Source organism: Mesoplodon bidens, assembly GCF_964165515.1.
Source record: "Mesoplodon bidens genome assembly, chromosome: 12".
NCBI lineage: Eukaryota > Metazoa > Chordata > Mammalia > Artiodactyla > Ziphiidae > Mesoplodon > Mesoplodon bidens.
In genome coordinates this window covers 8,270,184-8,298,080 of record NC_138168.1, presented here as the reverse complement: position 1 = coordinate 8,298,080, position 27,897 = coordinate 8,270,184, and the positions used below count along the sequence as shown (strand labels likewise).

The following is a 27,897-nucleotide window of genomic DNA, read 5'->3' as shown; positions in this document are numbered from 1 at the left end:
AAGAAAGCAATTGGGGACCTAAATGGAGGTCAGGTTAAATAAGGTAAACAGTGATGTGCTGTTTTGTGTCTTACTGTTAGGGACAGGCAGACCTCAGAGATATTGCGGGTTCAATTCCAGACAACTGCAGTAAAGCCAGCCACACAATGTTTTTGATTTCCCAGTGCATATAAAAGTTATGTTTACACTATACTGTAGTCTGTTAAGTCTGTTAATTAAAAACACTTTATTGCTGAAAAATAGTCATCAGAGCCTTCCTTAGTGTGTATTCCATTTTTATATCCACATTTTTTTTTAGAATCCTTTTTTCATTTGCTGAAGCAGATCCTCAAGCAATTCTTTTAGAGAAGGTTCATGTGCAGAAATTTCAGATTATGCTGTGATAATCTGGAACATCTCTATATCTCAAAATTACAATACAATGAGTCGTCTTCAGGACAGAATTTCTCATTTTGGTAATCACGGACTTCTTAAAAGACCTATTTTTGAGGGCTTCCCTGGTGGCGCAGTGGTTGGGAGTCCGCCTGCCGATGCAGGGGACGCGGGTTCATGCCCTGGTCCGGGAAGATCCCACATGCCACAGAGCAGCTGGGCCCGTGAGCCATGGCTGCTGAAGCCTGCGCGTCCAGAGCCTGTGCTCCGCAACGGGAGCGGTCACAGCAGTGAGAGGCCCGCGTACCACACACACAAAAAAAAGACCTATTTTTAAAATATGGATACATTTTCGTTTTGGTTGCTATTCAGCAAATAGTTGGAAGAAAGGGATAGGAAGTTGTTACTGACGAATTGATTAGAGAAAGCATTGTTCACAGGAGTGGAACATTGACTTCATCATAGAAGAATGATTCCTATTGCTTTGACACAGATTCTCCAATTACACAGACAGTAATTTGAAGGTACTCCTAATGATTCCTTAGAACTGACAGTTTCAAAGATTCTGTGGCACAGTTTGTTGCCTATTCTTTTCCATTCCACCAAACAACATTCTGGTCGGTGTACTTTACTAGGAGATCTGTTCCCACTCACAGGGGTGTTAACAGGGGTCATCATGATGGCTTAAAATGCTGTAGAATGATTTTATTTCATAAAGAAGCATCTTTTCATTAATAAACCACATCTCTCAGTCTAAACTCAGAGTTTCTTTTATTACATTTCATATCATTATATCAGACCACTTATAGAAAAATATTTTTTTGCATTTCATTATGCCTCCCTGACCATGTTCAGAGTAAAAGAGATATACGTGTGTGTATATATACATATACAATATATATAACATATTACACATGTATATTGAATGTCAGCATTTCCAAAATACAATTCACAACTTTCCCATCTCACCGTCTCTCCGTTACCACCCTCTGTCACTTAGATGACTGAATTGCCTCTCCAGAAGGATCTCACCCCTCCTCCCTCTTCACTGTTAATATTTTTGTTCTGTCCTTTCTTCTATCTCCTGTCCGTGTTCCCTACATTCCTGCCGCAGGGTGTTTTTCCTTGTTATTCTCTCTGTTATTCCCTTGAATGCTGCTTTCTGCCTATCTTGTCATGTCCAGCTGCTTCTCGGAGAGGGCTGTACTGGCAGTAGCGTCTGAAGCAGAATTCCTCTCAACCCCATCGCCTTCACAGAACTTATCTAAAGTTGCTTCATTGTAACGGCTACTTTATTATCTGCTTCACCCTCTGTAATGCCATCTTCATTTGTCTGTCTTGTTCCCTAGTGCCCTTTTGATGGGTTGCAAAGATTTACATAGTAATGGAATTATCTGCCTCTTAAATCTTCATAAAATTTACATATAAAACGATCTAGGCAGGGTTCTTTTATTGAAAGGTTTTTGTTTTGTTTTATTTTAAAACAGCACCTCCCATTTTTTTATGGTTATGCATTTTTAAACTCCTTCTTACATCAGCTTGAGTCAATACTATTTTCCTGGTAAAAATCAGTCATTTAATAGAGGTTTTGACTTCTGTGCCACACAATTTTTTTTCCTAGTATTCTCTAATAAATTTTAATATTCTTCACTTACTTTGTTACATGTACTTTCTTGTTCGTAATTTTAGATATTTGTTTTCTCTGAGTAGCTACATGTATAATCATATGAGATTGGGTTCTGGAATCAAAAGGACATGAATTCAAAACCTGATGCAGGCACTTAGTAATTGGGTGAACTTAAGCAAGTTAATTAACTTCTCTGAGACTCAGTTTCCTCATCTGTAAAATGAGTTTTTTTAGAGTGTTTATCATGAAGGTTTATTGTGAGGATTAATTGATGTAGTACAAATTGAAGCACTTAGCTCAGTGCCTGGCACATAGTAAATTCTGTGTAACAGTTGGCTCTCATATTGTCATTACTCTTACTAGTAGAAGCAATGCTGCTAATTATTTTTTCTATAATTAGAGTATGTGGTCATTTGTTATTATTGTGCACATCTCAAAAAAAAACCACGTTGAATCTTTAGTATGTATATTGGTTTTCAGTCTTTAGTTCATTAACTTCTGCTTTTGACTTTATTTTTTCTTCTTTCTTGAATTGCATTTCTTTTGTTTAAAAAAAACTATTTTAACTTAAAGTTTCATTCTGAGAAAGAAAATTTCATTTCCAAGAGTTTGAGAGGCAGTGTAGAATAGTGGTTAAACAAAGTTTTGACATAAGACTTCTTGAATTTCAGTGCTGTCTTCACCTCTAATTAGCTGGACAAGTCATTCATCTTTTTTAAGCTTCATCTGTAAAATGCAGACAATAGTAATAAATACTTCAAGGGGTGTTTGGTAGCATTAAATTAACAAAAACATATAAAATGCCCAAAGCAGTATGTGTAGTATTTAGTTAATCTTAACTATTATTTTTGGTTATTTATATTTTTATTATTAATTACTATTTCTATTGTGTTCTGGTTAGATCATGCGGCCTATGTATTTCTTTTTGTGTTTACTTTATATATTGAATCACATATAATATATATGATCACCTTTTGTGAATATTTCATAGACAGTTGAATAAATACTATATTTTCTATGAGGTTGACATTTTATAATGATTAAAACAGCCACAAAGTTTTATAATATTCATATTCTCTATAGCTTTCTTTGGTTTAGACCCTTTGATGCTGGGTCCTGCAGCCTGCCATACCGTCTACTGGCCTGACCTCTCCAGGCCTCCCACAATCTCTCTATACCATGCTACTCATTCACTGTTCACCTAGAAGTGCATTTGGGCGAAGTTTTGAGCTATGTACATGTTTTTGTGTTGCCATATTGGCATCCCAAGACGTTTGCTTTAAGAAAGACTAAGCATATGCCTAGGGTATGCTAACAGCTATACTTTGTAGGTGAAACTTCTCTTTATAGTTGGTGTGTTTGGTGGCTACACATAGAACAGAAAGGGGAGAAATTCCATGAATTCCCAGGAAGTACGTGTCAGTCATAAGGTTTTTTTTTCCGTGAACACTTAATGAGTTTTCATTCTATATCAGGCATTAGACTAAATGATTCTTAACCATTACCTCATTTGTCTTATCTTCATCCCCATTTTACAGATCTTAAAGCTGAGGCTTAAAGAGAATAAATAACTCATCCAAAAGTAAACAGTTGTATGTATTAGGTAGGAATTAGAAACCAGGTCTGTTTGCTTCCAACCTCATGCCCCTACCCTGGGTACCAGACAGCCCTTAGAGAAAGGTCTTGACAAAAAGGGTCAGATTTGAGATAACACTCTCCTGCTCTCTTTCCTTATTAGAGAGCTCTGTTCCTGCTGCTGTCAGTCCTCCCTTGACCAGCTTGGAAAGCAAGGGCTCCAGTGTCTACCACAAATGTTTTGTTTGCTTCCTATTTATTCTTGCACCAAATGTTTCTTGGATGGCTTCTGCGTGCCAGGGATTCTCGGGGTTAAACATCATTCTGTAATCATAGACATCTTTTGTTTTCCTTTAAAGTAATATCTCTGAAATATAAATCTGATCATGTTTCATACTTTTCAAAATCTTTCAATAGCTTTCAAAGTTTCCAAGGCATCCAACAGCAGTTTCAACTCTGGCTGCATATTAAATCACCTGTGAAGTTTAAAAAACAAAACAGAAAAACAGGCCCTACTCCAGACAGTGATATAACGTGCTTTTGGCAGTCAGACTGCAGGGCCTCTGTGAACAGAGCAGCGATACAGATACTTAAAAGCAAAGGAAAAACTTGGGTATGTTAGGCCCTTATATACCAACAATAATATACATGTAAATAAAATAAATCTTCCGTGCCCAAAAAGATACATAGAACCTTATTTTTTTAACTTTGCGAAGGTAAACAAACTGTTAAAGACAAAATCTAGAGCATTATGCAGTAGACTGTCCTCTCGACGCCCCCTGAATTGATGCCGGCTGCATGAATAAGCATTTCTTAAAAGCTCCAGGTAATGCAAAAGCGGAGTCTAGGTTGAGAACCTCTGGTTTAGAGGATAAATTCAATATGCCTAACATGCAGAGCCCTCTGTGATCACAGTCATTCTTACCTCTCCATCATTCTCCTTCACAGCCCACCTCCCTACTTTCTCCCTAGAGAGAGTTCTAGAGAGGGCAGGGAAATCCGCAGATTCCTGTAGGTCAAGCTACTTTTGCACATACTGTGTCATGTGCACCAAATAACCCTCCCCCAGTTGCTCCTCTGCACACACATACGGTCCTGTGTCCCCTTTCACCTGGATCACTTCCCTAATTCATCCTTGTTCAGCCCAGTTATCAGCTCAGCTTGGGTTCCGTGTTGCTCCACATCCGCAGGACTCCTCAAGGGTAATCAGTCTGTTGATCTTACATCGTGGGAGCCAAGCACAGAGCCTGGCACACAGTAGATGTGGGGAAAATAGTTATTGGAAGGAGGGCAGAGAGGGTGGAGGAAGGGACGCAGGGTAATCCCCAGGAGAGTGTTTGCAGTGGGCTCTAAGTGATGGGTAGTGTCATGGCAGGTGCAACGACCTGGGAGAAGGAAAAAGGGGAAGGATAACAGAAAGAAGAGTATGATCCAAAAGGCTTGGAGACTAGCATTTCCCAAATCAATACCCCACAGATCATTGTCTCACTAGATCTTGTTGTTCTGTGAATAAGGCATTCAAAATAAAAGTATAGGAAACATTGGTTTAAAGACAGTTATTCATATGTATTTGCTGAAGAACTTATCGGAGCCTTTACTATGAATATTACCAAGCTTATTGACCATGAAATCTTTTTATCTTCTTGGGATGAAGCATCTTTTAATCAAACACAGTTTGGGAAACACTACTCTAGGACATGTTTTGTGGCCAGTGAGTTTCAGAAGCCTAGGCACATGTGCAGGAAAAATTTAAAAAGAAAAGTTGCCAATAGCAGGAAAGATACGCAATTGATGAGTAGAAGTAGCATTTTTCTGGTTACAAATATTATACTAATTTCATTAATTACGCAAGTAAGTACAGTAGTTTTAATTTTTTAGATTATATAAGAAAACTCAGGATACAGAACATTTATCTGTTTGCCTTGCTTTCCCTAGTAGCAGTATATGTTCAGACACTGATATTATGTGCTTTTGGCAATCAGACTGCAGGGCCTCTGTGAACAGATCAGCACTACACATACTTGAAGAAAAGGAAAACTTGGGTAGGTTAAACCATTACACACCAGCAGTAACATATATGTAAATGAAGTCTTCCATGTCCATACGTGTGTGTGTGTGTATATATTTAAAACTATATTTTTTTACTTTGCAAAATTGAACAAACAAGCTATTAAAGGCACAGTCTAGAGCACTGTGCAATAAATTCTTCTCTCCATGCCCCCTTGTTTCTCCAAAAGAACAGCTACGTGATTTCTACTCAAAAGTGGAAAAAGTATAGGTGTTGAAGGTAATGAGCAAGAAAGGAAGGTAAGAACCCACCTCTAAAGTTCTTGTCCCCTGCCTTTTAAGTCAAAAGACAGAGCTCTTGAGCAAACTCTCTAGAGAAAGAGTCTAAGACTGGATTAACGTCTAGGCTACGTATGAAGTAGGTGTTCACGTTTGCCCGGATTCTGGGGTCATCCCAAGATCCCCACCAGCAGTGCCCAGATGAAGCACAGTGTGGCCCCCGCTGTGGAAGAGCAGGGACGGGCAACTGAAGAGGAGCCCTGTGCTTGGTGCAGCCCCTGTCCTTGTTTGGGTTCTGCTCCCCGGCTGTTGGGATGTGGCCTCCTCTTGGCTGCATCCCCCACTTGGCCCAGTCCAGTGTCTTAGGCCAGCGGTTCCCAGACTTTTCTGCACCAGGGACTGGTTTTGTGGAAGATATCTTTTCCCACGGGAAGGGGCCGGTGAGGGGACTGGGATATGGCTCAGGTGGTGATGCGAGCGATGGGGAGCGGCAGATGAAGCTTCGGTCCTCGCCCGCCGTTCACCTCCTGCTGTGCGGCCCGGTTCCTAAGAGGCCACAACCCGGAGGTTGGGGACCCCTGCCTTAGGCAGCGGAGGTCCTGAGAAAAATCACTCCCCCATTCAGCTTTTATATTCTGAATGGCGACTCCATACTGGAGACCAGTTTACATGCTGGGAATACTGTGCAGTGAGCCAAAGTATTTCCTGGACCTTAAATGAAAAAGAGCTACATATCAATAATGTCCCCTAGTAAGTGCTGTGAAGAAAAGTCAGTTGCAGTGAGGAGGAGATGGAACGGAATGGGGCGCTGTCATTAGGAAGGGTGGACCTCCCTGCAGAGGTGACGTTTGAACACCAGCCTGGGTGAAGCAAGGGCATGGACTCTTGTGACTGTTCAGTGAGGGGACCATCAGGGAGGGGGGCAGCAAGCACAGACGTCCTGAGGCTGCAGAGTGCTGGGGGCGGATACCTGGTGAGCACGTGAATGGCGGAGTGGAGGGGGGACGTGGGTCTGCAGTGGGTACCTGCCGAATCGGGATTTATGGGGCTGCCGGACACGCCACCTGGCGAGGGCTCCGAGGCCAGGCTGGGCACGATGTGGAACTGCTCCGCGGGGAGGCTTCTGAGGGCCATCCTGCCACCCCCGGAGGGGCAGCGGGCAGGGGCTGCAGGCGGAAGAGCAGATGGGGCGAGGAGAGACAGAAGGGACATGGGTAAATTGGTTCCCTTCCAATGTAAACATTCTAATGATGCGTGTTAAACCCACGTTTTAAACGCCATGGGGGATGAACAGAAGAATCGCCAATGAAGTGTAGAGTGAGTTATGCAACACTGCGCAACATCACTTTACTTCCTAAAGCAAGGTGCCCAAACTGTAAAGTTAAACGGATGTCGCTTCAATTTGACTGCCTTTAATTTTGGAACGCCTTTTTTTTTTTTTTTTTTTTTTTTTGACATTAACAGAGAGGTTCAGGGAGAGTTTTAGGAGAAAACATAATTACACGCCAATCAAACAGTTTACAAACATGACTGTTACGGAGCCAGCAAAACTGTAATTACACTGAGCGAAGCCGTGATGTGCTGGTTTTCATCAGGTAGCTGCATTATTAAAAGTTCTTTTTTTACAGCAGGGCAGTGTAGTTTCTAAAACGTGTCCTGAATTTGTAGTGAATATCTGGTTAGCGTAATGCTTTCTGATAATAAATTATTGAAACTAGTTCTTCCTTTTAAATTAACTACTGAAATACCATTTTAGATTAGGTTCAAAACTGTAGGTTTCCTTTGAGGGAGATTTCATCAGTTAATTAAGCATTTTTTTGGCAAATGCCTATGAATTATGTTTAAACAAGACTTCTATAGTAAATAACACACCTCCTACACATATTTTCATATTTGTAGACTTAGCACCATGAGTTGGATTCCTTAACATTCAGACAGAGCCTTACCTCGTCTTTGATCATCATAGAATTTACAGCTGGAGATGGCTTAAAGTACTTACGTACCTCACAGCCAATCCTTCTTTTTACAAATGAAGAGACAAAACTCAAGGGAGAGAAAGGACTTCATCGAGCAAGTTGCAAAGTCAGAGCTAGGATTGGAAGCTTTTGACATCTGGTGCTCTTTTGTCCTACTAGAAAAAAAAAAAAAAAAAGACCAGAAAGAACCCTAAGTCCGTTGAAAAAAACCTTGAGAAATTATAATCACGCTGTAGAATATACTCATTTTAATTTCAATTTAATTTTGTAGACTTAGATACAGATGTTACACCATAACATAAAAAGTTACGTTCAGGAGAAATGTTTACACAGGAAGGCAAAATTGTCTTCTGTGAGCCCTGAAGAAGGCAGGGAGGTGGAAGGTCTTGCCTGTTAGCAATTTGGTTCCTTTAAAAGCTGAAGGGTCGGGCTTCCCTGGTGGCGCAGTGGTTGAGAGTCCGCCTGCCGATGCAGGGGACACGGGTTCGTGCCCCGGTCCGGGAAGATCCCACGTGCCGCGGAGCGGCTGGGCCCGTGAGCCATGGCCACTGAGCCTGCGCGTCCGGAGCCTGTGCTCCGCAATGGGAGAGGCCACAACAGTGAGAGGCCCGCGTACCAAAAAAAAAAAAGCTGAAGGGTCGTGGCTGAAGGATGGGGTTCAGCCTGTCCAGGTGTGTACATGGACCCAGGTACCCAGCCCAGCTCATGTTACTGGTGTGCTCGGCCCACGTCCTTCACAAAGGTGGCCCCTCCATAGGCCCCCCCCCTGCTGGGCCCACCATGGGTAGCTCCCCATCTCCTAAGCCGATCTGTCACAGCGTTCCATGTTTTCTTCATGGTGCTCATCACTGTGTGTGTGTGTGTGCGCGCGTGCACGTTTAGTTGTTTCTTTTCTTTCTCCTTAATTAGACTGTAAACTCCACGAGGCACAGTCTACATCTTTTCGGTTCACTACTACATAGAGGCCCTGAATTTTATGTGGCCCATAGGCAGTTAGGAAACGTTATGTGAATGAATGACTCCTTGAATAACTGACTGTGTGATAAGTATGAACAAAGTGTAGTTTAACGATAGCTTTAGTTTTTTGCTCTGTTTGACATGACTGCAGAAGATCTAGGAGCCTTTAAACCCCATTATACATCTCTGAAATTGTGAAACAAGCTTTGCAAACGGTCTGCAAACTGGACAAAGAGTAGTTTTAACCATTGTCAGTGATTTTTAGGGCTTCAAAATTCAGAAGTTCAGAATCTTGGGAAGGAATTTCTATACTAAATGACAAGCACTGGATTAATACTCATCCATATAGTTTTATACTAAATAAATGTTGTAATACTGTTCTGTGGCAACAGAATTTAACAGATCTTAAGACTGCTCAAAGAATTAAGAGTTGTGTTGAATTATGTATTTCATGATAAAATGCCAATCATGCAGCATAAGAGACGCATGTACCACTTAATCTGGGCACTTTGGGAGCGCTAGTCCATGTGGAAGTGATCAAACCACAGTATTCAAGGGATAGTTGAATGGAAATCCTCATTTTTTGACAAAGAAGCTGTAATCCAGAGAGATTAGGTAATTTATCTACTTCAAATCCTTTTTCTGCAATGTGATGATGTAAATCAAGGTCTCACCACCAGATACTGGAGTTTAGGATATAAAAGAACACAGGCTTCAGAGCCATAGAGACCTGGGGAGGATCACAGCTATACCATGACCCAGGTCAGTTGCACTGTTTCTTGGTCTATAAAATAACAATGATAATACTAACTGCCTAACCCAGTGTGGTTTAAATAAGAGTTCATGTCAGGTCCCTGGTGTGACAATAAATATCAGTTTCCTCTGCCTTCTCCTAAATATTACCTCTCCTCATACCATGTCCAGTAATAGCAACCCCACAATGTTGTTGCCAAGACAAGCTGTTTACTGATCAGTTAAAGCCATTAAAAATATAAAACATAATGACTTAGCAAAATATGAGACAAAATACCATAACAACTTCAATGACAAAATGTCTCAGGCAGTGCTTCTCAAATTAGGAAGAGAAATAGAAAAAGTGTGAAGTAGGGGGGGAAGAGGAGAGAAAGAAGGAAGAGAAAGAAAAGAAAACAAAAATGCACAGTGAAATTGTCAAATGTTAGGGTCATGCCCATTAGTACAAGGACTCTGTTAATCTTTTGTAGAATGCATACTACTTATGAAGCAGCACTGATTTAAGGCTCAGGATGGAATTGGAACATTTAAGAAAAAATGGAGTTTTAAAGTACATTTCGATGGAAATCCTAGAAATACCCACTTTGCTTTTAACTGCTTATTTATTCATGTTGTTCATATATATTATATATTCATATATATAATATATAATTTTACATATATATATAATATATATACTTATTTTTTGTCTGAAGCAAATAAAATGGAATCACACTTAACTCTTAGTGCTACTAGCTACGAACAGAAGATATATATAACTTTCCTTCTAAGTTTCTTACGATTCTTCCAGGTTGTATTGATAAGAGCCCATGAGCAGATGGCGTTGCTCAGATTTCCTTGGCCAAATATTTAGGAAGATAATCTTTTGACGGTTGAAATGCCCATATTCAAAAGGAAAGAAGTTATGCCTTTTTCCCTGAATGTCATACAGTTGATGGCTGACAAGGGAAGATTTCCTCACACGCTTAGGTTTGCTAACCTTTTCAATTCACATACATACTCAAGTAGATGGCTTATAGTTCAGGACGTGAATAACCATCTTAAACACTGATTATCAGAAATGGCAAATCTAGCCATCTGAAAAATGACTGTTTTGAAAATATCAGTTGCTGTGACTGAGGGAAGCACTGACTCAAGTCTGTCCCCCTGCTGGTTTTGATTTGGAGAGCTGAAAATGCTGTGCTCCAGAAACCGAGTAGTCAACCCCCTTTTCTGGAAAACTCACTGGGTAAGGAGCATTGGAAAAGGCACTGGAGAATGTGAGAATGATTCTCGCTCCTCTCAAAAATCTCATATTCTTATTGAAACATCATTAAAAAAAAGATGTGAGAATCAGAGGATTGCTTGGAAAAGATAATCCATGGTATGACTTTTTTGAAAACTGCATTACTACTTTCACCGTGAAATAGAAGTGAAGTCATAATATGTTGAACCTGATGCAAGTAAGTGGAAAGAGAGCATTTAATGATACTCAGTCTTTAATAATTAAAATTTAATATAGCAAATTAGCAATAAAATGCATCAAACAATTAATTCCTTTGCTGTGACCACTTTTGAAAGACTGCTTTGCACTGGGCCCTGAGTGGTCATCATGGGCAGCACTGCTGTGTCACTGGGTGGAGAAGAGCTGATTCCATGGGCTTCTGCCTGCGTTTTGTCATTTATAGCTCTCTTGCTCACGTGCGCTCTCTCCCCACCCCCGACACATACACACACACACCTACTAGAATAAATAACCCCCTGATTCGAAAGCCTGACTACCTGTAGGTGACAAATAAAAAGGAATTAATTAGTAAATTAAGTACCATTGATTGTCAATATTCCAAACTTGAAGTGTTCAACAATAAATAATCATCATAGGACTCTTCCTAATGAATACTGGAAATGATTTGAAATAGATGTCTAAAATGCACAATTAATAGATAGGAGATGAGTATAGAAGTCTTCAGAAAAGGTAAGCATAATAATACATTGTAAAGGGACATGGTGAAACCTTTAGATGGCAATCTTTTTAGAAGTTAGTTTCATGCAATTAATTGTTGACCATTAGCTAGCTAAGTCAGAAATAGTCACTTTATAGTGGATGTTTTAATTTCAGATGACCTACAGATATTTGATCAGAGGTTTGTTATTTTATTTTTTCTATTTCATTTTTTATTGAAGTATAGTTGATTTACAATGTTTTAATTTCTGCTGTACAGCAAAGTGATTCAGTTATACATATATATATACTATTTCATGTTCTTTTTTGTTATGGTTTATCAGAGGATATTGAATATAGTTCCCTGTGCTATACAGTAGGACCTTGTTGTTTATCCATTCTGTATATAATAGTTTGCATCTGCTAACACCAAACTCCCAATCCATCCCTCCCCCACCCCCTCCCCCTTGGCAACCACAAGTCTGTTCTCTATGTCTGTCAGTCTGTTTGTTTCATAGACATGTGCATTTGTTTCATATTTTAGATTCCACATATAAGTGATATAATATGGCATTTGTCTTTCTTTTTCTGACTTACTTCGCTTAGTATGATAATCTCTAGGTCCATCCATGTTGCTGTAAATGGCATTATTTCGTTCATTTTTATGGCTGAGTAATATTCCATTGTATATACATACCATTTCTTCTTTGTCCATTCATCTGTCAATGGACATTCAGGTTGTTTCCATGTCTTGGCTATTGTAAATAGTGCTGCTATGAACATAGGGGTGCATGCATTTTTTCGAATTATAGTTTTGTCTGGATATATGCCCAGGAGTGGGACTGCTGAATCATATGGCAACTCTATTTTTACTTTTTGAGGAACCTCCATACTGTTCTCCATAGTGGCTGCACTGATTTACATTCCCACCAACGGTGCAGGAGTGTTCCCTGTTCTCCACACCTTCTTGAGCATTTGTTATTGGTAGACTTTTTAATGATGGCCATTCTGACCAGTGTGAGTCAATACCTCATTGTAGTTTTGATTTGCATTTCTCTAATAATTAGTGATGTTGAGCATCTTTTTATGTGCCTATAGGCCATCTGTATATCTTTTTTGGAGAAATGTCAATTTAGGTCTTCTGCTTATTTTTCAGTTGGGCTGTTTGTTTTTTTGATATTGAGCTGTACGAGCTATTTGTATATTTTGGAAATTAAGCCCTTATCAGCCGCATCATTTGCAAATATTTTCTCCCAGTCCGTAGGTTGTCTTTTCATTTTGTTTTCATTTTGTTCTTAATCAAATGAACTATTAAAGTAAATTTTATTTACTGGTATAGGGATACATACATATAGTATTACATTGAACCATATAAAACTGCTGTTTTTGTAGGTCACAACTGTCAAATATAGAAAATTTGATATGGCTTAACCTAATACAACAAGGATATAGGTCTAGGTCTGGATCTCCTAAAGGTTAGGTTACACTCCAGGTTTTTGTGTAAGAATCTGTATGATGTGGCAACATATAGACATTTAAGGTGGAAAACGTTTGAAATCTCATGAGGATCCCACAGTCAGTGACCTAAATATCTGTTCTACAATTGTCAACATTTAAAAACAATCAGAATCCAAATTTATTCAGTGATACTGAGGATAGAATTGTTCAGGATACCAGATATTCCTTTGGCATGACAAGGCTATCATGTCTCTTGAAACATGAGTAACCTGGGAAAACAAATTAACCAAAACAAATAAACACACACAAAAAACATTTTACTTCTTTTGGATTCAAAATGAAATATGTATATAATATTTCCTCATATTAAGTAAATGTATTAAGCAAAATGTGATGCTGTTTTATATTTATAGGCTATCAAATTTTTAAAGTTTCAATATCAACTGCCTGTTTTTGTGTCTCTAAAACTGAGTCAAACATTTAGAATTAGAAAATGATGACATGAAAAGTACATGTAGGGATTGTCTTGTATTATGTAGAGAAAACACCATGCACATCAACGACACTTAAAACACCAAATCACAAGGCTTAAATTCAACCAAACTCGAAATTAATCATAAGTGTTTTATTCCCCCTTTAAATCAAGCTTCTGAGTATTCTCTGAAACTGTGCCAAGGCTGAATTTAGAACACATAGGCCATGCAAACTTACATCTTTGATTTCATAGCATCCTCACAGCATTTCACAGTAAACAGCATCCTTGTCTCATATAAAGGTTGAGAAGTTCCTCTCTACATGCTGCAGTTGCCCCGTTAGTGGTTGAAGAGAGAAGAACGCCCTCCTACCAGTGACCTTTGTAGCCATCTTCAGTGTAGACTTGTGCTGCTGCTTTAGAAGTTGTCTTGGATTCTGTCTGTACAACGAGGACATGCCATGCTAGGAATGATCTGTGGAAGTTCATGAGAACAAGGGCCTCAGGGTCTGTTTTAAAGACTGCTCTTCCCTGAGTAGGTGAGGCTCACATTCGATCCCTCAGAATCCATATTTGGACCCTGAAAGTGTCTAGAGCAAACCCAGAGCAAAGAGAACAGACACTGTTCGATGCACTTCCACTATCCCAGAAAAGCTATTCTGGTGGGGCAGCTGTGCCTTAGAATGACATAGATTTTATTATTGATGAAAAACAGAAAAGCTCCAGAGAAGCAGAACAACAAGCAGACATAAGTATTGTGGGAATATTTACCTTTGTTAGTTATAAATACTTACTTACCTTTTGGACTGTTTGTGCCATCTAATTGAAAGATTTTGAGCTGGAGGAATAGACATCTAAGTGATGGTGTGAAAGGGTTTTAAATAGCAAGGGGCACCTAATTAAACAGTACCATGTGAGGTCACTAGAGTATGAAATATGAGGTGAAAACTTTGCAAATTTTATTTGTATTCTTGTCACTTAGTTAGAGCAATATCAGGCCAATATCCCTGATGAACACTGATGCAGAAATTCTCAACAAAATATTAGCAAACTGAATCCAGCAATACATTAAAAGGCTCATACAACATGATCAGGTGGAGTTTACTCCAGAGACACAAGGGTGGTTCAACATCTGCAAAGCAATCATCGTGATCCATCAAATTAACAAAATGAAGAGTAAAAATCATCTCATTAGATGCAGAAAAAGCATATGATAAAATTCAACATCCATTTATCATAACAACTGTCAACAAACTGGGTATAGAGGGAATGTACCTCAACGAAATAAAGACCATATATGAAAAACCAATAGCTAACATCATACTCAAAGGTGAAAGGCTGAAAGCTTTTCCTCTAAGATCAGAAACAAGACAAGGATGCCCACTCTCATCACTTTTGTTCAATATGGTTTTGGAAGTCTTATTAGCTACACTAATTATGTAAGAAAAAGAATTAAATGTCATCCAAATCAGAAAGGAAGAAGTAAAACTGCCACTATTTGTAGGTGACATGATACTACGTATAGAAAACCCTGAAGACTCCACCAAAAAATCCGTTAGAACTAATAAATGAATTCAGGAAAGTCACAGGATATGAAATCAATGTACAGAAATCATGTTGTTTCTATATACTAATAATGAGCTATCAGAATGGGAAATTAAGAAAATCTCATTTATAATGGCATCAAATAGAACAAAATACCTACAAATAAGTTTAACCAAAGAGGTGAAAGAACTGTATCCTGAAAATGATAAGATACTAATGAAAGAAAGTGAAGAAGACACAAGTAGATGGAAAGGTATTCCACGTTCTTGGGTTAGAAGAATTAATATTGTTAAAATGTTGCCCATACTACCCAAAGCAATCTACAGATTCAGTGCAATCCCTATCAAAATTCCAATGGCATATTTCACAGAACTAGTGCAAATAATCCTAAAATTCATATGGAACCACAAAAGACCCTGAATAAGCGAAACAGTTTGAGAAAAAAGAACAAAGCTGGAGATATAATACTCCGTGTTTTTCAAACTGTAATACAAAGCTACAGTAATAAAAAACAGCATTGTACTGGTGCAACAAAAAAGACACACAGATCAATGGAACAGAATAGAGAGCCCAGAAATAAACCCACACATGTATGGACGATTAACTTACAACAAAAGAGCAAAGAACATGCAGTGGAGAAAGGACAATCTCATCAGTAAATGGTGTTGGGAAAACTGGACAGCCACATGTGAAAGAATGAGACTAGACCACTATCTTACAGTATACACAAAAATTAAAATGGATTAAAGACTTGAATGTAAGACCAGAAACCATAAAATTTCTAGAAGTAAACATAGGCAGAACTCATTTACATTGGTCTTAGCGATGTTGTTGTGAATCTAGCTCCAAAAGTAAGGGAAATAAAAGCAAAAATAAACATGAGGTTCCATTAAACTACAAAGCTTCTGCACAGTGAAGGAAACCATGATTAAAATTAAAAGGCCACTAACTGAATCAGAAATATTTTCAAATCATATTTGTTAAGGGGTTAATATCCAAAATATATAGAATTTATACAACACAGCAACAACAACAAAACAATCTGATTAAAAATGGGCAAAGGATCTGAGTAGACTTTTTTTTCAAAGAAGATATACACATGGCCAACAGGTGCATGAAAAAAATGTCCAACATCACCAATTATTAGGGAAATGCAAATCAAAACTACAATGAGATCACCTCACATTTGTTAGAATGACTATTATCAAAAAGACAAGAAATTACAAATGTTGGTAGGCTGTGGAGCAAAAGGAATGCTTGTACATTTTGGAAGGATTGTAAATTGGTACAGCCACAATGGAAAACAGTATGGAGATTCCTCAAAAAATAAAGAATGACCCAGTTATTCCACTTCTGGGTGTTTATCCAAAGGACACAAAACACTAATTCAAAGAGATACATGCATGCCAATGTCATTGTGGCATTATTCATGAGAGCCAAGATATGGAAACAACCTAGGTGTTCACTGATGGATGATGAATGGATAAAGATGTGGTATATGAATACAATGGAATACTACTCAGCCATTAAAAAGAATGAAGCCCTGCCATATTCCACAATGTGGATGGACCTCGAAGGTATTATATTAAGTGAAATGTGTATGATTTCACTCATATGTGGAATCTAAAAGAACAAAACAAACAAACAAACTCATAGATACAGAGATCAGATTAGTGGTTATCAGAGGGGAAGGAGGTTAGGAGTGGGCAAAATGGGTGAAAGGGGTCAACTGTATGGTGATGGATGGTAACAAAATAAGCAAACCGAAAACAAGCTCATAGATACAACAGGCTGGGGGGGGGATGGGTGAAATTGGTTAAGGTGGTCAAAAGGTACAGGCTAGTTATAAAATACATGTCATGAGGATGTAATGTACAGCATGGTAACTATGGTTAATAATACTGTATTGCATATTGGAAAATTGCTAAGACAGTAAATCTTTTTTTTTTTTACATAAACTCCATATAATTATTTTTTATTTTTTTGTTTGTTTTTATTTATTTATTAGTTTCTGCTTTATAACAAAGTGAATCAGTCATACATATACATCTGTTCCCACATCCCTTCCCTCTTGCGAAGACAGTAAATCTTAAAAGTCCTCATCAGAAGAAAAAAACATTTGTAACTGTTTGGTGGTGATGGATGTTAACTAGACTTATTGTGGCGACCATTTCACATATATACAGATATTGAATTATTATGTTGTACACCTGAAACTCATATAACATTATATGTTATACCTCAGTAAAAACAAGTGTGAAAGATGAGGAAGAAATCTTGGGAAATTTATTTTACATTCTTGTGACTTCTTAGAACTTTTGAATACCTTCGTGTAACTTGCCTCAACTTCAAGGCAGACTGGTGTATTCCAGATCAGTTCAGTTCTGATGCTAGTCACCTGGACTTAGTGCAGACTTCACAGGGCAAAGACATAGTCCCCAACAAGACTGCCCTCATTTCAGATGCCAGCCACTGGTTCAGAGGTCTGCACTTCTGACCAACTGGCCAATTTTCGTTTTGCAACATGTATCTAAAAAAGACTTTTATAACCTGTGTATTAATATACGTATACTGAGTTGTTCTCCCACTTGTTTTATTTTCAGTGCATTTAAGTTAACTTAATTCCCCATAACGTATTTAATTTTCCTTGTAAGCCACTGCTAGTTTAAAACAGAGGCATTTAGCATTCTCCACTGAGAATATGTGCTGAGCGCATTCTTCATGTTTTTGACTGTAACTCATCCAGGAGCAATGCAAATAGAATAACACTCTTACAATATACATCCCATTGTATTATGCTTATTCCCATATGTAATTCTACCTTGAACCGTGATGCCTAAAGGATATGAAGCCATACTTCTAGTCATCTTTCTATAATTTCCATCTCAGCATGCGGTTGGCTGTAGCTACTGAGGAGATGTTCTTTGAAGGAGAGACAGAAGGTCCTCTGGTTCTATATTCCTTCCTTTACATTTGTCATCAGGTAGTGACTTTCACCAGCACTAACATACCAAAGCTTTCTGTAGAACCACTTAGCACTTTTGTAACAGATAAATTTCCCCAGCAGCCTCTCAGCACAAAGGTAATGAAAATAGTCAAACCAGATAACTGTCTCATAGTTTGAAGTCTAGTGCCTTGTCCTAAACTTTCTGCATTGCATATGGATCTTTACTTTTAAAAAAATTCTCTAGAGTATCTTCAAGTAACAAATTATAGTTATTATAATCATGGTTATAGAAGTATTTCATATAATAGTAAAAAACACAATGTTTTATATATCTTTTAATAAATCAACTAGAAGGTAGCAAAACATTTAAAATGTTGTTAAACAATATCACATGGCTATAGCATGATTGCTTTTTCTTTTATTCAAAGAGTATTTCTATTATGACATTTCTTTGTTCTTAAAAGTAACTTATCAAATTCACAATACCAAACACTTAAAAAGGGTAAATTTTACTGTATGTCAATTATATCTCAAAAAATCTGATTTTAAAAAAAAGAGAAATGGTGGTCAGTTGATTTTTTAAAAAGAACAAAAGAACAAGAAATGCAGTACTCACTTTGCTATAGACACAGTCTCTATGTCAATAAATGTTCATGAGAACACATTCAGTTTTTTCTCTTTTGTGTTTCCAGACTTTCCTGGGTGTTGTGCAGTTCCACTTAGCCTTTGAAAGCAAGTTCTGATAAAATGATTTCATTGAATCAGTGGTGACACATGTTTAAAATAGGAAGAAAAAGGGACAAATGTGTTGGCTTTTAATTTCTATAAATACAATCCCGTTCAGTTGTGCTTTGGGAGATAATTAGTAGATTTATCTGAGGCCAAAGTTAGCTTTCAGTTTCCAAACAAAAGTATTGGAAAAGATCTGGTCACTATGAGTCCACCCCCTTATTGCCACTAATCTTAGGCTTTGGATCCAGTGCTCTTAAAGATATATCTACATTTCTTGCTTACTTTGGCACATTTATCAGTGCTTAGCTAAGCAGCCTCTAGGAGATTCTTTTTTAGTCTGGGTGGTCATCGATTCTACTCCAGCAAATCTGGTTCCTGCCTGGTTGCGCAGGTTTTGATGCTATCTTGGATAGTATTTATTTAGAGTCCTAAAGAAGAAAGTATCTTGTTGATTTTATCCCCACTGGCTATTTGGACATGTGTTTGCCGTAAATAATAGCCATCTGGATCTCTGGTTCTAATATACATCAGACATTTCACCAGCTCTGATTTCTTCTACTCACGCGGTGTCTGAACTGCATGGCGGTGGTGGCTTAACTTAGTGAAGCAGTGCATTCTCTCTGCTATAAAGTATAACAATGACAAATTATACTTTCGTCATTTCTCTTGTTCTCCGTGCCTTCCTTCAGGAAGATAAGTGTGTCAGGCATGAAAGTGACTATAGACCTCATGGAACCAAACGCACAGTCTTTAAGATTTTCTTAACGTATAGACCTGACTTGGCCTCTGACTGCATGCACCGGTCAGATGGGTCTGGTTCCACTGCCTTAAAGAAGGCTGAGAGGTGGGGTCTGTGCCGAGTGAGCTGTTGCAGAGAATGCTGACGGCCCCCAACTCCCCCTTTAAGCTCTCTGCTGCTCCCTTGCCTCAGTGCATCCTGAACGACCAGACTGAGAGCCCTGTGGTGGAAGCCAAACAGGCGTTGGCCTGTGCTGACAATAACTTTCAAGTCATCTCTCCAAAAGAATCCTGCCAGCCCATCCAGAAGGAGCTGAGCCTACAGGGTGATCACTCATGACTAACTCGTTTCCTGCCCTTCAGTGTCTTCTCACACATGTGACTCAGCTATCTTTAGCATTCCTCCGTAGCCCTTAGAGCATGCACGTACTTTGCATTGCCATTATTTTCTACTTCTCTGTCTCCCTAGATGCATACGAGGAGCTCTCCTACAGGTAGGGATCCTGTCCTGCTCACCTCTGCGTTCTCAGCTTTCACCGTGGGGTCTGGCATTCGAAGGTATCCAATCAGTGCTTGTAACAGGACTGAAGCAAGAGAGGAGGCGCGTGAGGCAGGCAGAAACATAACGTCATAAAGTGCTAAGTATTCGCAGCTAAATTCATCCTTAATGAATTCAGCTACTTTTATTCCAGTCTGTGAGCCCTGTTCTTTCACTTAATAGACTCTTATAATAATAACAAAGTCATCCGGTTTGTACTGCTTTGTCAAGAACTGCTGTGATGGAAGTCCAGACAAATAAATGATCTGTTTGCTTCTCAAAATGCTTGAAAGGCATTTCCAGCCTGAGACTAAGTTTAATATTGTGGTATAAAGTCGTGAAAAAGTTTCTCTGAGTGGGGTTGATGACCCCATAATTAAGGGTGCAGATCCTAAGAAAGCAGTGGGGATGCAGGGTAAAGCTACTTCAAGTTGACTCAGGGGATCTCATAGAACAAAGAAATGCTTTGTCCCTGTATCGGGAACCCTCTGTTCTCTACACGAAGAGATTTGAGAATTAAAAATGATGTGGGATCTATCTTATTATTATGTCCAACAATCTGCTATTCTGATGACCAAGAAAGGGATGAATTGGAGTCAAACCACAGGAGATTTCCCCAGAGAAATGTGCAAATATAAAATTTTAAGCACTTGGGGTTTAATCTGTGATGTTATTGAGTTAGTCACCAAAAGGGCGTACTGCTTAGAAGGTCATTTTTACCAAACTACCACTAGAATAGATGAACAAGTTGATTCATCTCACACTAGTCAAATAACTGGACCTTTTTCTATTTCCTATAAGATGCCATCTTTAGCCCACACCTATGCCTACTTCAGGGCCTTCTAATATCAGAAAGACGATCGTCTCACACTTAGGTTCCTTGTTACCACCCTTCTATGCAAAAAGGAGCTGTCTGCTAGATGACTGCTATTCGTGAAGGATTTTCTTGGTAGAGGAAAGTAGATGAAGGTGCATCATCAGGTTCTCACACATCTCTACAGGAACAGTTCACAGTGAACGTGAAATGCCCCCAACAGTTGACCATAGTACAGTACTTGAATAATACCAGTAGCTTTCCTCTAGGTTCAAAGTACCTTATGGATAGGGATAGGGATGATATCTTTTTCACTTTGGGTAAAAACATAACGATGATGATGATGATAAATGATAATAGATAATACTTATTTGAAAATTTGTGATCCTGTGCTGTGTTTTTAATATTCAGCCTCAAGAAACAGATTTGAGAAAAGTAGGTAAAATTGGTTAATGAGAAAACCATCATCTTTAAACAAGGCTAATTATGACAGATTTTTTTTAAATTCTGTTATGTCTTTCTTTCATTGATATTTTTATGTATAAATCTTCCCACTGGAAACATGGCAAAATATCAAGATCCTAAATGCTAGTCATTGTAATAGTTTAATAGTTTAGAATTTTTCATCTAAGTTACCTACAAATTAGACATAAGCCCCTTGGAACCAGTCTCTAGGATGCAACATTTTAGGGAGATAACTATACCATTATCTGTTAAAGCAAAATGGATTAATATCCATTGAATCCTTTTTATTCTTTTTGACCTGACACTTTGATCAAAAGGTGATTCACCAGTCTATACCCCTCGCTCCCTTTGGGCCTTGGCTCACAAATCATCTCTAGGAAATCGTCCCTAATTAGCTAACTACACTCTGCTCTGATCAGCCTTTTGCCTTATACTCCCTCGGTATGGGTCTGGCACCCAGGTTGCCAGGGTTCTGTTGCAGCCATAAGTTCCTTGATTGTGTGTGTGTGTGTGTGTGTGTGTGTGTGATTTATATTTTATACAGATGATATATAAGATGCATGTGGCTCTGCTACTCTGTTCTCAGGCACTGTTGCTAGCATGGTCACGTGCAGTATTGCACTGGGCTCTTTCAGTACCTTTCGTGTGCTTCAGAAGCTGCAATCTGCTTAGTAAACAGCTGCTAGAGAGTTAACTTTCATCCTCCTCAGCTCCTTGACTGAAATCTACTGCCCTCTAGTAGATAAAAAATGCTAAGTTATTAAAACTTAGGGGTAAGTTTTTCACTTAATTATCAGGTAGACAACTGACCTTTTCCTTTAAAGTACTGTGTTGAATTCATTGTTTTAGAAACTGCTTGTTTTAATTGTATCTTACTTATTGCTTCTGTCTAATAAAATCTGGCATGTGGGATACTGAGCCAGTGGCATATTATATTCCGTGAACATTTAATTTAACATTTAGGCCATGCACCTGTACTCTTTGACTTGGTTTTCTGCCTTTTAACGATCCAGTTTTCTCCTTCATCTCTTACATTTGGAGCAATAAGAAAAATGTCGTGTTGTGTTTTTACCCTTTCTGTAGCAGCATGCTTATTTCTGAAAGAGTCAGACTGCACTTCTGCATGGCCTTGTAAAGAAATATTTTTTTTACTATTTAAATAAATATTTGGATACTTTGACTTTCTCAAGCCCAACTCAGAAAAAGAAAAATAATCAAAGAAATATTTAATTCTAAAAGTGACCTACAAAAATACATGGTGATTTTCCTACCAGGAAAGTATTTCCTCTTCTGAAGGTCCCCTACTGTATAAAATAGGATTAGGTATAAGAAGTAGTCATGGGACTATCGAAGCTGCCTCTCAGGGGTCCTTCAGTTCAGAAAGACCCAGATAGAGAGACAAATTGATAGCCTTCTGTTGGATGTATAGAGCCATCATGCTTGTATATCGGGCTTCATTCAGTCTTCCTGGTAGGTGTTCAGGCAAAAACACGTGGGCATTTTCCAGGTGAGTATGTTTCATCTGTGTTGCGGATTTTCCAGCACTGGTGTGGTTCAGTCTAATTTGACAGTGAGAATGTAAAAATTACACCAAAATATAGTAGAAGGGTATCAGCTGTCATCTTAATTCCATTTATTTTAGTTTTTATTCAGCTTATGCACTATTTCAGAAAGTGTCTGAACATATGATTAGGCAGAGCAGGCAGCTGCCAGTGTGATAAAATTTGGGAACTACAGGAAAGACCTCCCCCACAGACATGCCATCTGAGTCACGTTGAGCAGGAGGGCTGCTAAGGGGTGTAAGTTAAATGTATACTGTCTCTAAATGGAGGAGTTAGTTTCAAGTTAATGTTCTATGAGATGTAAATATCTTGGAGCAAAAAGAGTTTATCCAATTAATATTATGAGAATAGGCATTTGGGATAAAGGTGGAACTCAAGACAGATAAATTCTGGTAAAATCAAAGTCCCAAACAGTGTAGAGAAATGCGATACTACAGGGAACCCCAGCCCACCTGGAAGCAGAGCTAAATATGCCCAAAGTGAGATTCTCCAAGCAAATGGAAAGGGACCAAGACATACTCTGCCTGCTTTACACCCATAAAACTCCTGGAAGAAACATAGGCAGTGAGTGCCTTGACACTGGTCTTGGCAATTATTTTTTGGATTGACACCAAAAGCAAAAATCAACCTGGGGCTACTTCAAACTTTTAAAAAGCTTCAGCAAAGCAAAGAAAGTCAACAAAATGAAAAGGCAACCTACTGAATGTGAGAAAATGTTTGCAAATCATATACTTGTTAAGAGGTTAATATCCAAAATATATAAAGATCTCATATATCTCAATAGCAAACAACCATCCAATTAAAAAATGGGCAGAGGAGCTGGATAGATGTTTTTCCAAAGAAGATGTACACATGGCCAATAGGTACATGAAAAGATTCCCAACATCACTAGTCATCAAGGAAATGCAAATTAAAACCACAATGAGATATCATATTACACCTGTTAGGATGGTTATTATCAAAAAGACAAGAAATAACAAATGATGGTGAAGATGTAGAGAAAAAGGGAACCCTTGTGCACCTGTTGGTGGGAATGAAAACTGGTGCAGCCACTATGGAAAACAGTATGGAGCTCCCTCAAAAAATTAAAAATAGAACTACTGTATGATCCAACAATTCCACTTCTGAGTATTAGTCTTAACTAATTTGAAACACTAATTAGAAAAGGTATATGCACTGCGCCCCTGTGTTCATTGCAGCATTATTTACAACAGCCAAATAGCCAAGACATGGAAACAACCTAAATGTCATCGATGGATGAATAAAGAAAAGGTGGGGTATATATACACATGCACATATACATATATATACACACACACACATATACGTATATATGTATGTAAAATGGACTATTATTCAGCTGTAAAAAAAGAATGAAGTCATTCCATTTGCAACACATGGAGGGACCTTGAGGCCTTATGCTAAGTCAAATAGTAAGGAATCGGGCTCCCTGACTTCAGACTATACTACAAAGCTACAGTAATCAAGACAGTATGGTACTGGCACAAAAACAGAAAGATAGATCAATGGAACAGGATAGAAAGCCCAGAGATAAACCCACACACATATGGTCACCTTATCTTTGATAAAGGAGGCAGGAAAGTACAGTGGAGAAAGGACAGCCTCTTCAATAAGTGGTGCTGGGAAAACTGGACAGGGACATGTAAAAGTATGAGATTAGACCACTCCCTAACACCATACACAAAAATAAGCTCAAAATGGATTAAAGACCTAAATGTAAGGCCAAAAATTATCAAACTCTTAGAGGAAAACATAGGCAGAACACTATGACATAAATCACAGCAAGATCCTTTTGGACCCACCTCCTAGAGAAATGGAAATAAAAACAAAAATAAACAAATGGGACCTAACGAAACTTCAAAGCTTTTGCACAGCAAAGGAAACCATAAACAAGACCAAAAGACAACCCTCAGAATGGGAGAAAGTATTTGCAAATGAAGCAACTGACAAAGGATTAATCCTCAAAATTTATAAGCAGCTCATGCAGCTCAATAACAAAAAAACAACCCAATCCAAAAATGGGCAGAAGACCTAAATAGACACTTCTCCAAAGAAGATATACAGACTGCCAACAAACACATGAAAGAATGCTCAACATCATTAATCATTAGAGAAATGCAATGAAAACTACAATGAGATATCATCTCACACCAGTCAGAACGGCCATCATCAAAAAATCTAGAAACAATAAATGCTGGAGAGGGTGTGGAGAAAACGGAACACTTTTCCACTGCTGGTGGGAGTGTGAATTGGTACACCCACTATGGAGAACAGTATGGAGGTTCCTTTAAAAACTACAAATAGAACTACCATATGACCCAGCAATCCCACTACAGGGCATATACCCTGAGAAAACTATAATTCAAAAAGAGTCATGTAGCAAAATGTTCATTGCAGTTCTATTTACAATAGCCCAGAGATGGAAACAACCTAAGTGTCCATCATCAGATGAATGGATAAAGAAGATGTGGCACATATATACAATGGAATATTACTCAGCCATAAAAAGAAACGAAATTCAGCTATTTGTAATGAGGTGGATAGACCTAGAGTCTGTCATACAGAGTGAAGTAAGAAAGAGAAAGACAAATACCGTATGCTAACACATATATATGGAATTTAAGAAAAAAATATGTCATGAAGAACCTAAGTGTAAAACAGGAATAAAGGCACAGACCTACTTGAGAATGGACTTGAGGATATGGGGAGGGGGAAGGGTAAGCTGTGACACAGCGAGAGAGAGGCATGGACATATATACACTACCAAACATAAGGTAGATAGCTAGTGGGAAGCAGCCGCATAGCACAGGGAGGTCAGCTCAGTGCTTTGTGACCGCCTGGAGGGGTGGGATAGGGAGGGTGGGAGGGAGGGAGACGCAAGAGGGAAGAGATATGGGAACAGATGTATATGTATAACTGATTCACTTTGTTATAAAGCAGAAACTAACACCATTGTAAAGCAATTATACTCCAATAAAGTTGTAAAAAAATAATAATCACTGTGTGATCTCTTTTATATGTGAAACCGAAAAGCAAACAACTGAGCTCCTGGATATGGAAAACAGATTGGGGGTTGCCTGAGGTGAGGGTAGGGGGCAAAATGGGTTAAGGGAGTCACAAGGTGCAGATTTCATTATAAAATGAATAAGTCATTGGGATGTAATGTACAACATGATAACTATAGTTAATAATACTGTATTGCATGTTTGAAAGTGCCTAGGAGAGTCAACCTTAAAATATCACAAGAAAAAAAATTTGTAACTATGTAGGCTGATGGATTTTAAATGGACTTACTGTGATGATCATTTTGCAGCATATACAAATATTGAATCGTTACATTGTACACATGAAACTAATATAATGTGATGTCAATTATATACCTCAATCAAGAAAAAGACAGTATCAGTTATCTGTATATGTTTGATTCTTTTATCAGACAACCTTGTTGAAGATAATTCCTCTGGGCTCTAATAGAATGTTTCTTTATATATGTTATTACAGTGGATAAATTTGTTGGAATGTTTCCAACATATTTCTTAATAAGCAAATGATAAAGCCAGTTTATATCTTTACATGCTTCCTGTATCCCCTCATGTTCTGCTTTCCATTGTGCACTTTTTAGGCCTTCCTTTGATTTTTTCTCACTTTCAGCCATCTAGGCCAAAAAATTTCTACAAGAAACATCTACATTTCTTCTCATGACCATCTGTCTGATTCCACACAGTCTAATCCTCCTCCTCCCCAGTTTGTGTAGTCTCAGGATGAGATCACATCCAGTCGCTTACAGGTCATAACCCTAACTACTTTAGGACTGAGTTATACTTCGAAACACGTTCCTAAAATCCTACCACCAAAGATCCTTTTGTTATCATTGACAGGAGTATCAGGCATTGGAAGTCTTTGGTGAAACATTGAATTCAACACACAAGATTTGTTGTGTGTTAGACTCTCTGCCGAGTATTCGCAGATTCATCTCAGTAACGAATTATAGCAGCACCATAGAGAAAGGATTCAGAACTCTGTAAACCGTGAGAAGGAAAAGTCATTCACCAAGATTGGAAGAGGAAATGTTCTCTTTTGTTCTCTCTCCCCCCACTCCAATCAGCGGAATGGGAAGATAGAAGGTGTTAAATAAGCCAAATATTTTACTTTTTGTTGAAAAATTTGATCTCTTTATTTGGCTTTTGCTGATCTGAGCTACAACCAGTATTTTTTTAAAGGAGTTTTTTTTTTCTTTTAATTGGAGTACAGTTGCTTTACATTATTATGCAACATTGTGTTAGTTGATACTGTAAAGCAAAGTGAATCAGCTATACATATACATATATCCCCTCTTTTTTGGATTTCCTTCTCATTTAGGTCATGCAGAGCACCGAGTAGAGTTCCCTGTGCTATACAGTAGGTTCTCATTAGTTTGTTGTTTATCTGTAGGTGCAAGCCAGTTACGATGTGACACGCTATGAAAATATTTTCTCTGTGTTCTGCATTCTGGAACAACTTCTTCAGAAGGAAACTGAAGAAGGCAACGCTTCAAGAATAGGGCATGAGGACCAAGAAATCAAGAAATTTCTTCAGAAGCATGATGAAACTATTTTGCAACTCTCTGATGCATTTCCTTTATTTACTTTTTATTTATGGAGACTGGGCACTCTCTTGAACTCAGTAGAGATAGGAACTGTTGAAAATAACTCACTTCCTTAGCAATTTACCAAATATCAGAAGCATACTAAAGTTGAATATATGAAGATCTTGTGCTTAACAGATTTTCAAGAATATTTTTAAATGAGCATTTTAAATGCATCTCTAAATATAATCATTAAATCAATTTAATAGTCTTAAATTGTGTATAAAAGAAGATTATGAGTCATATTTCTATACTAAAATCAGCCAGTTTTAGTTGAGAATGCCCTCCTTATTCTTACGGAATGGTATCTTACAATATGTTACTCAATACAGTCTAGTTCTGTTATTCTCTAAAATGGACCATTAATTGCCTTTTATTAAAAAATTACATTTTAAAAGATTTTCGTGTAATAGATGCTAAAAGGTAACAGAAGAGATCTTATGTTTTGTCACTTTATCAACAGGGCATTTAAAATAAGTGGTTATAAATAAGATTTTTTTAACTTTTCTTTCTT

At 38.2% G+C, this 27,897-nt stretch overlaps 1 protein-coding gene across 1 annotated transcript in view; it reads left to right on the top strand.

The window, feature by feature from the left end:
• Window positions 1–27,460, top strand: part of MEI4 (meiotic double-stranded break formation protein 4) — a gene marked incomplete at its 3' end in the record, with an annotated part of 186,536 nt that extends 159,076 nt beyond the window's left edge. Inside the window, exon 4 of the mRNA XM_081251102.1 lies at window positions 27,191–27,460. Within this exon, the coding sequence (XP_081107228.1) occupies window positions 27,191–27,460 (270 nt within the window). The remainder of the gene's footprint in view (window positions 1–27,190) is intronic.
• Between the last annotated feature and the right edge of the window lie 437 nt (window positions 27,461–27,897).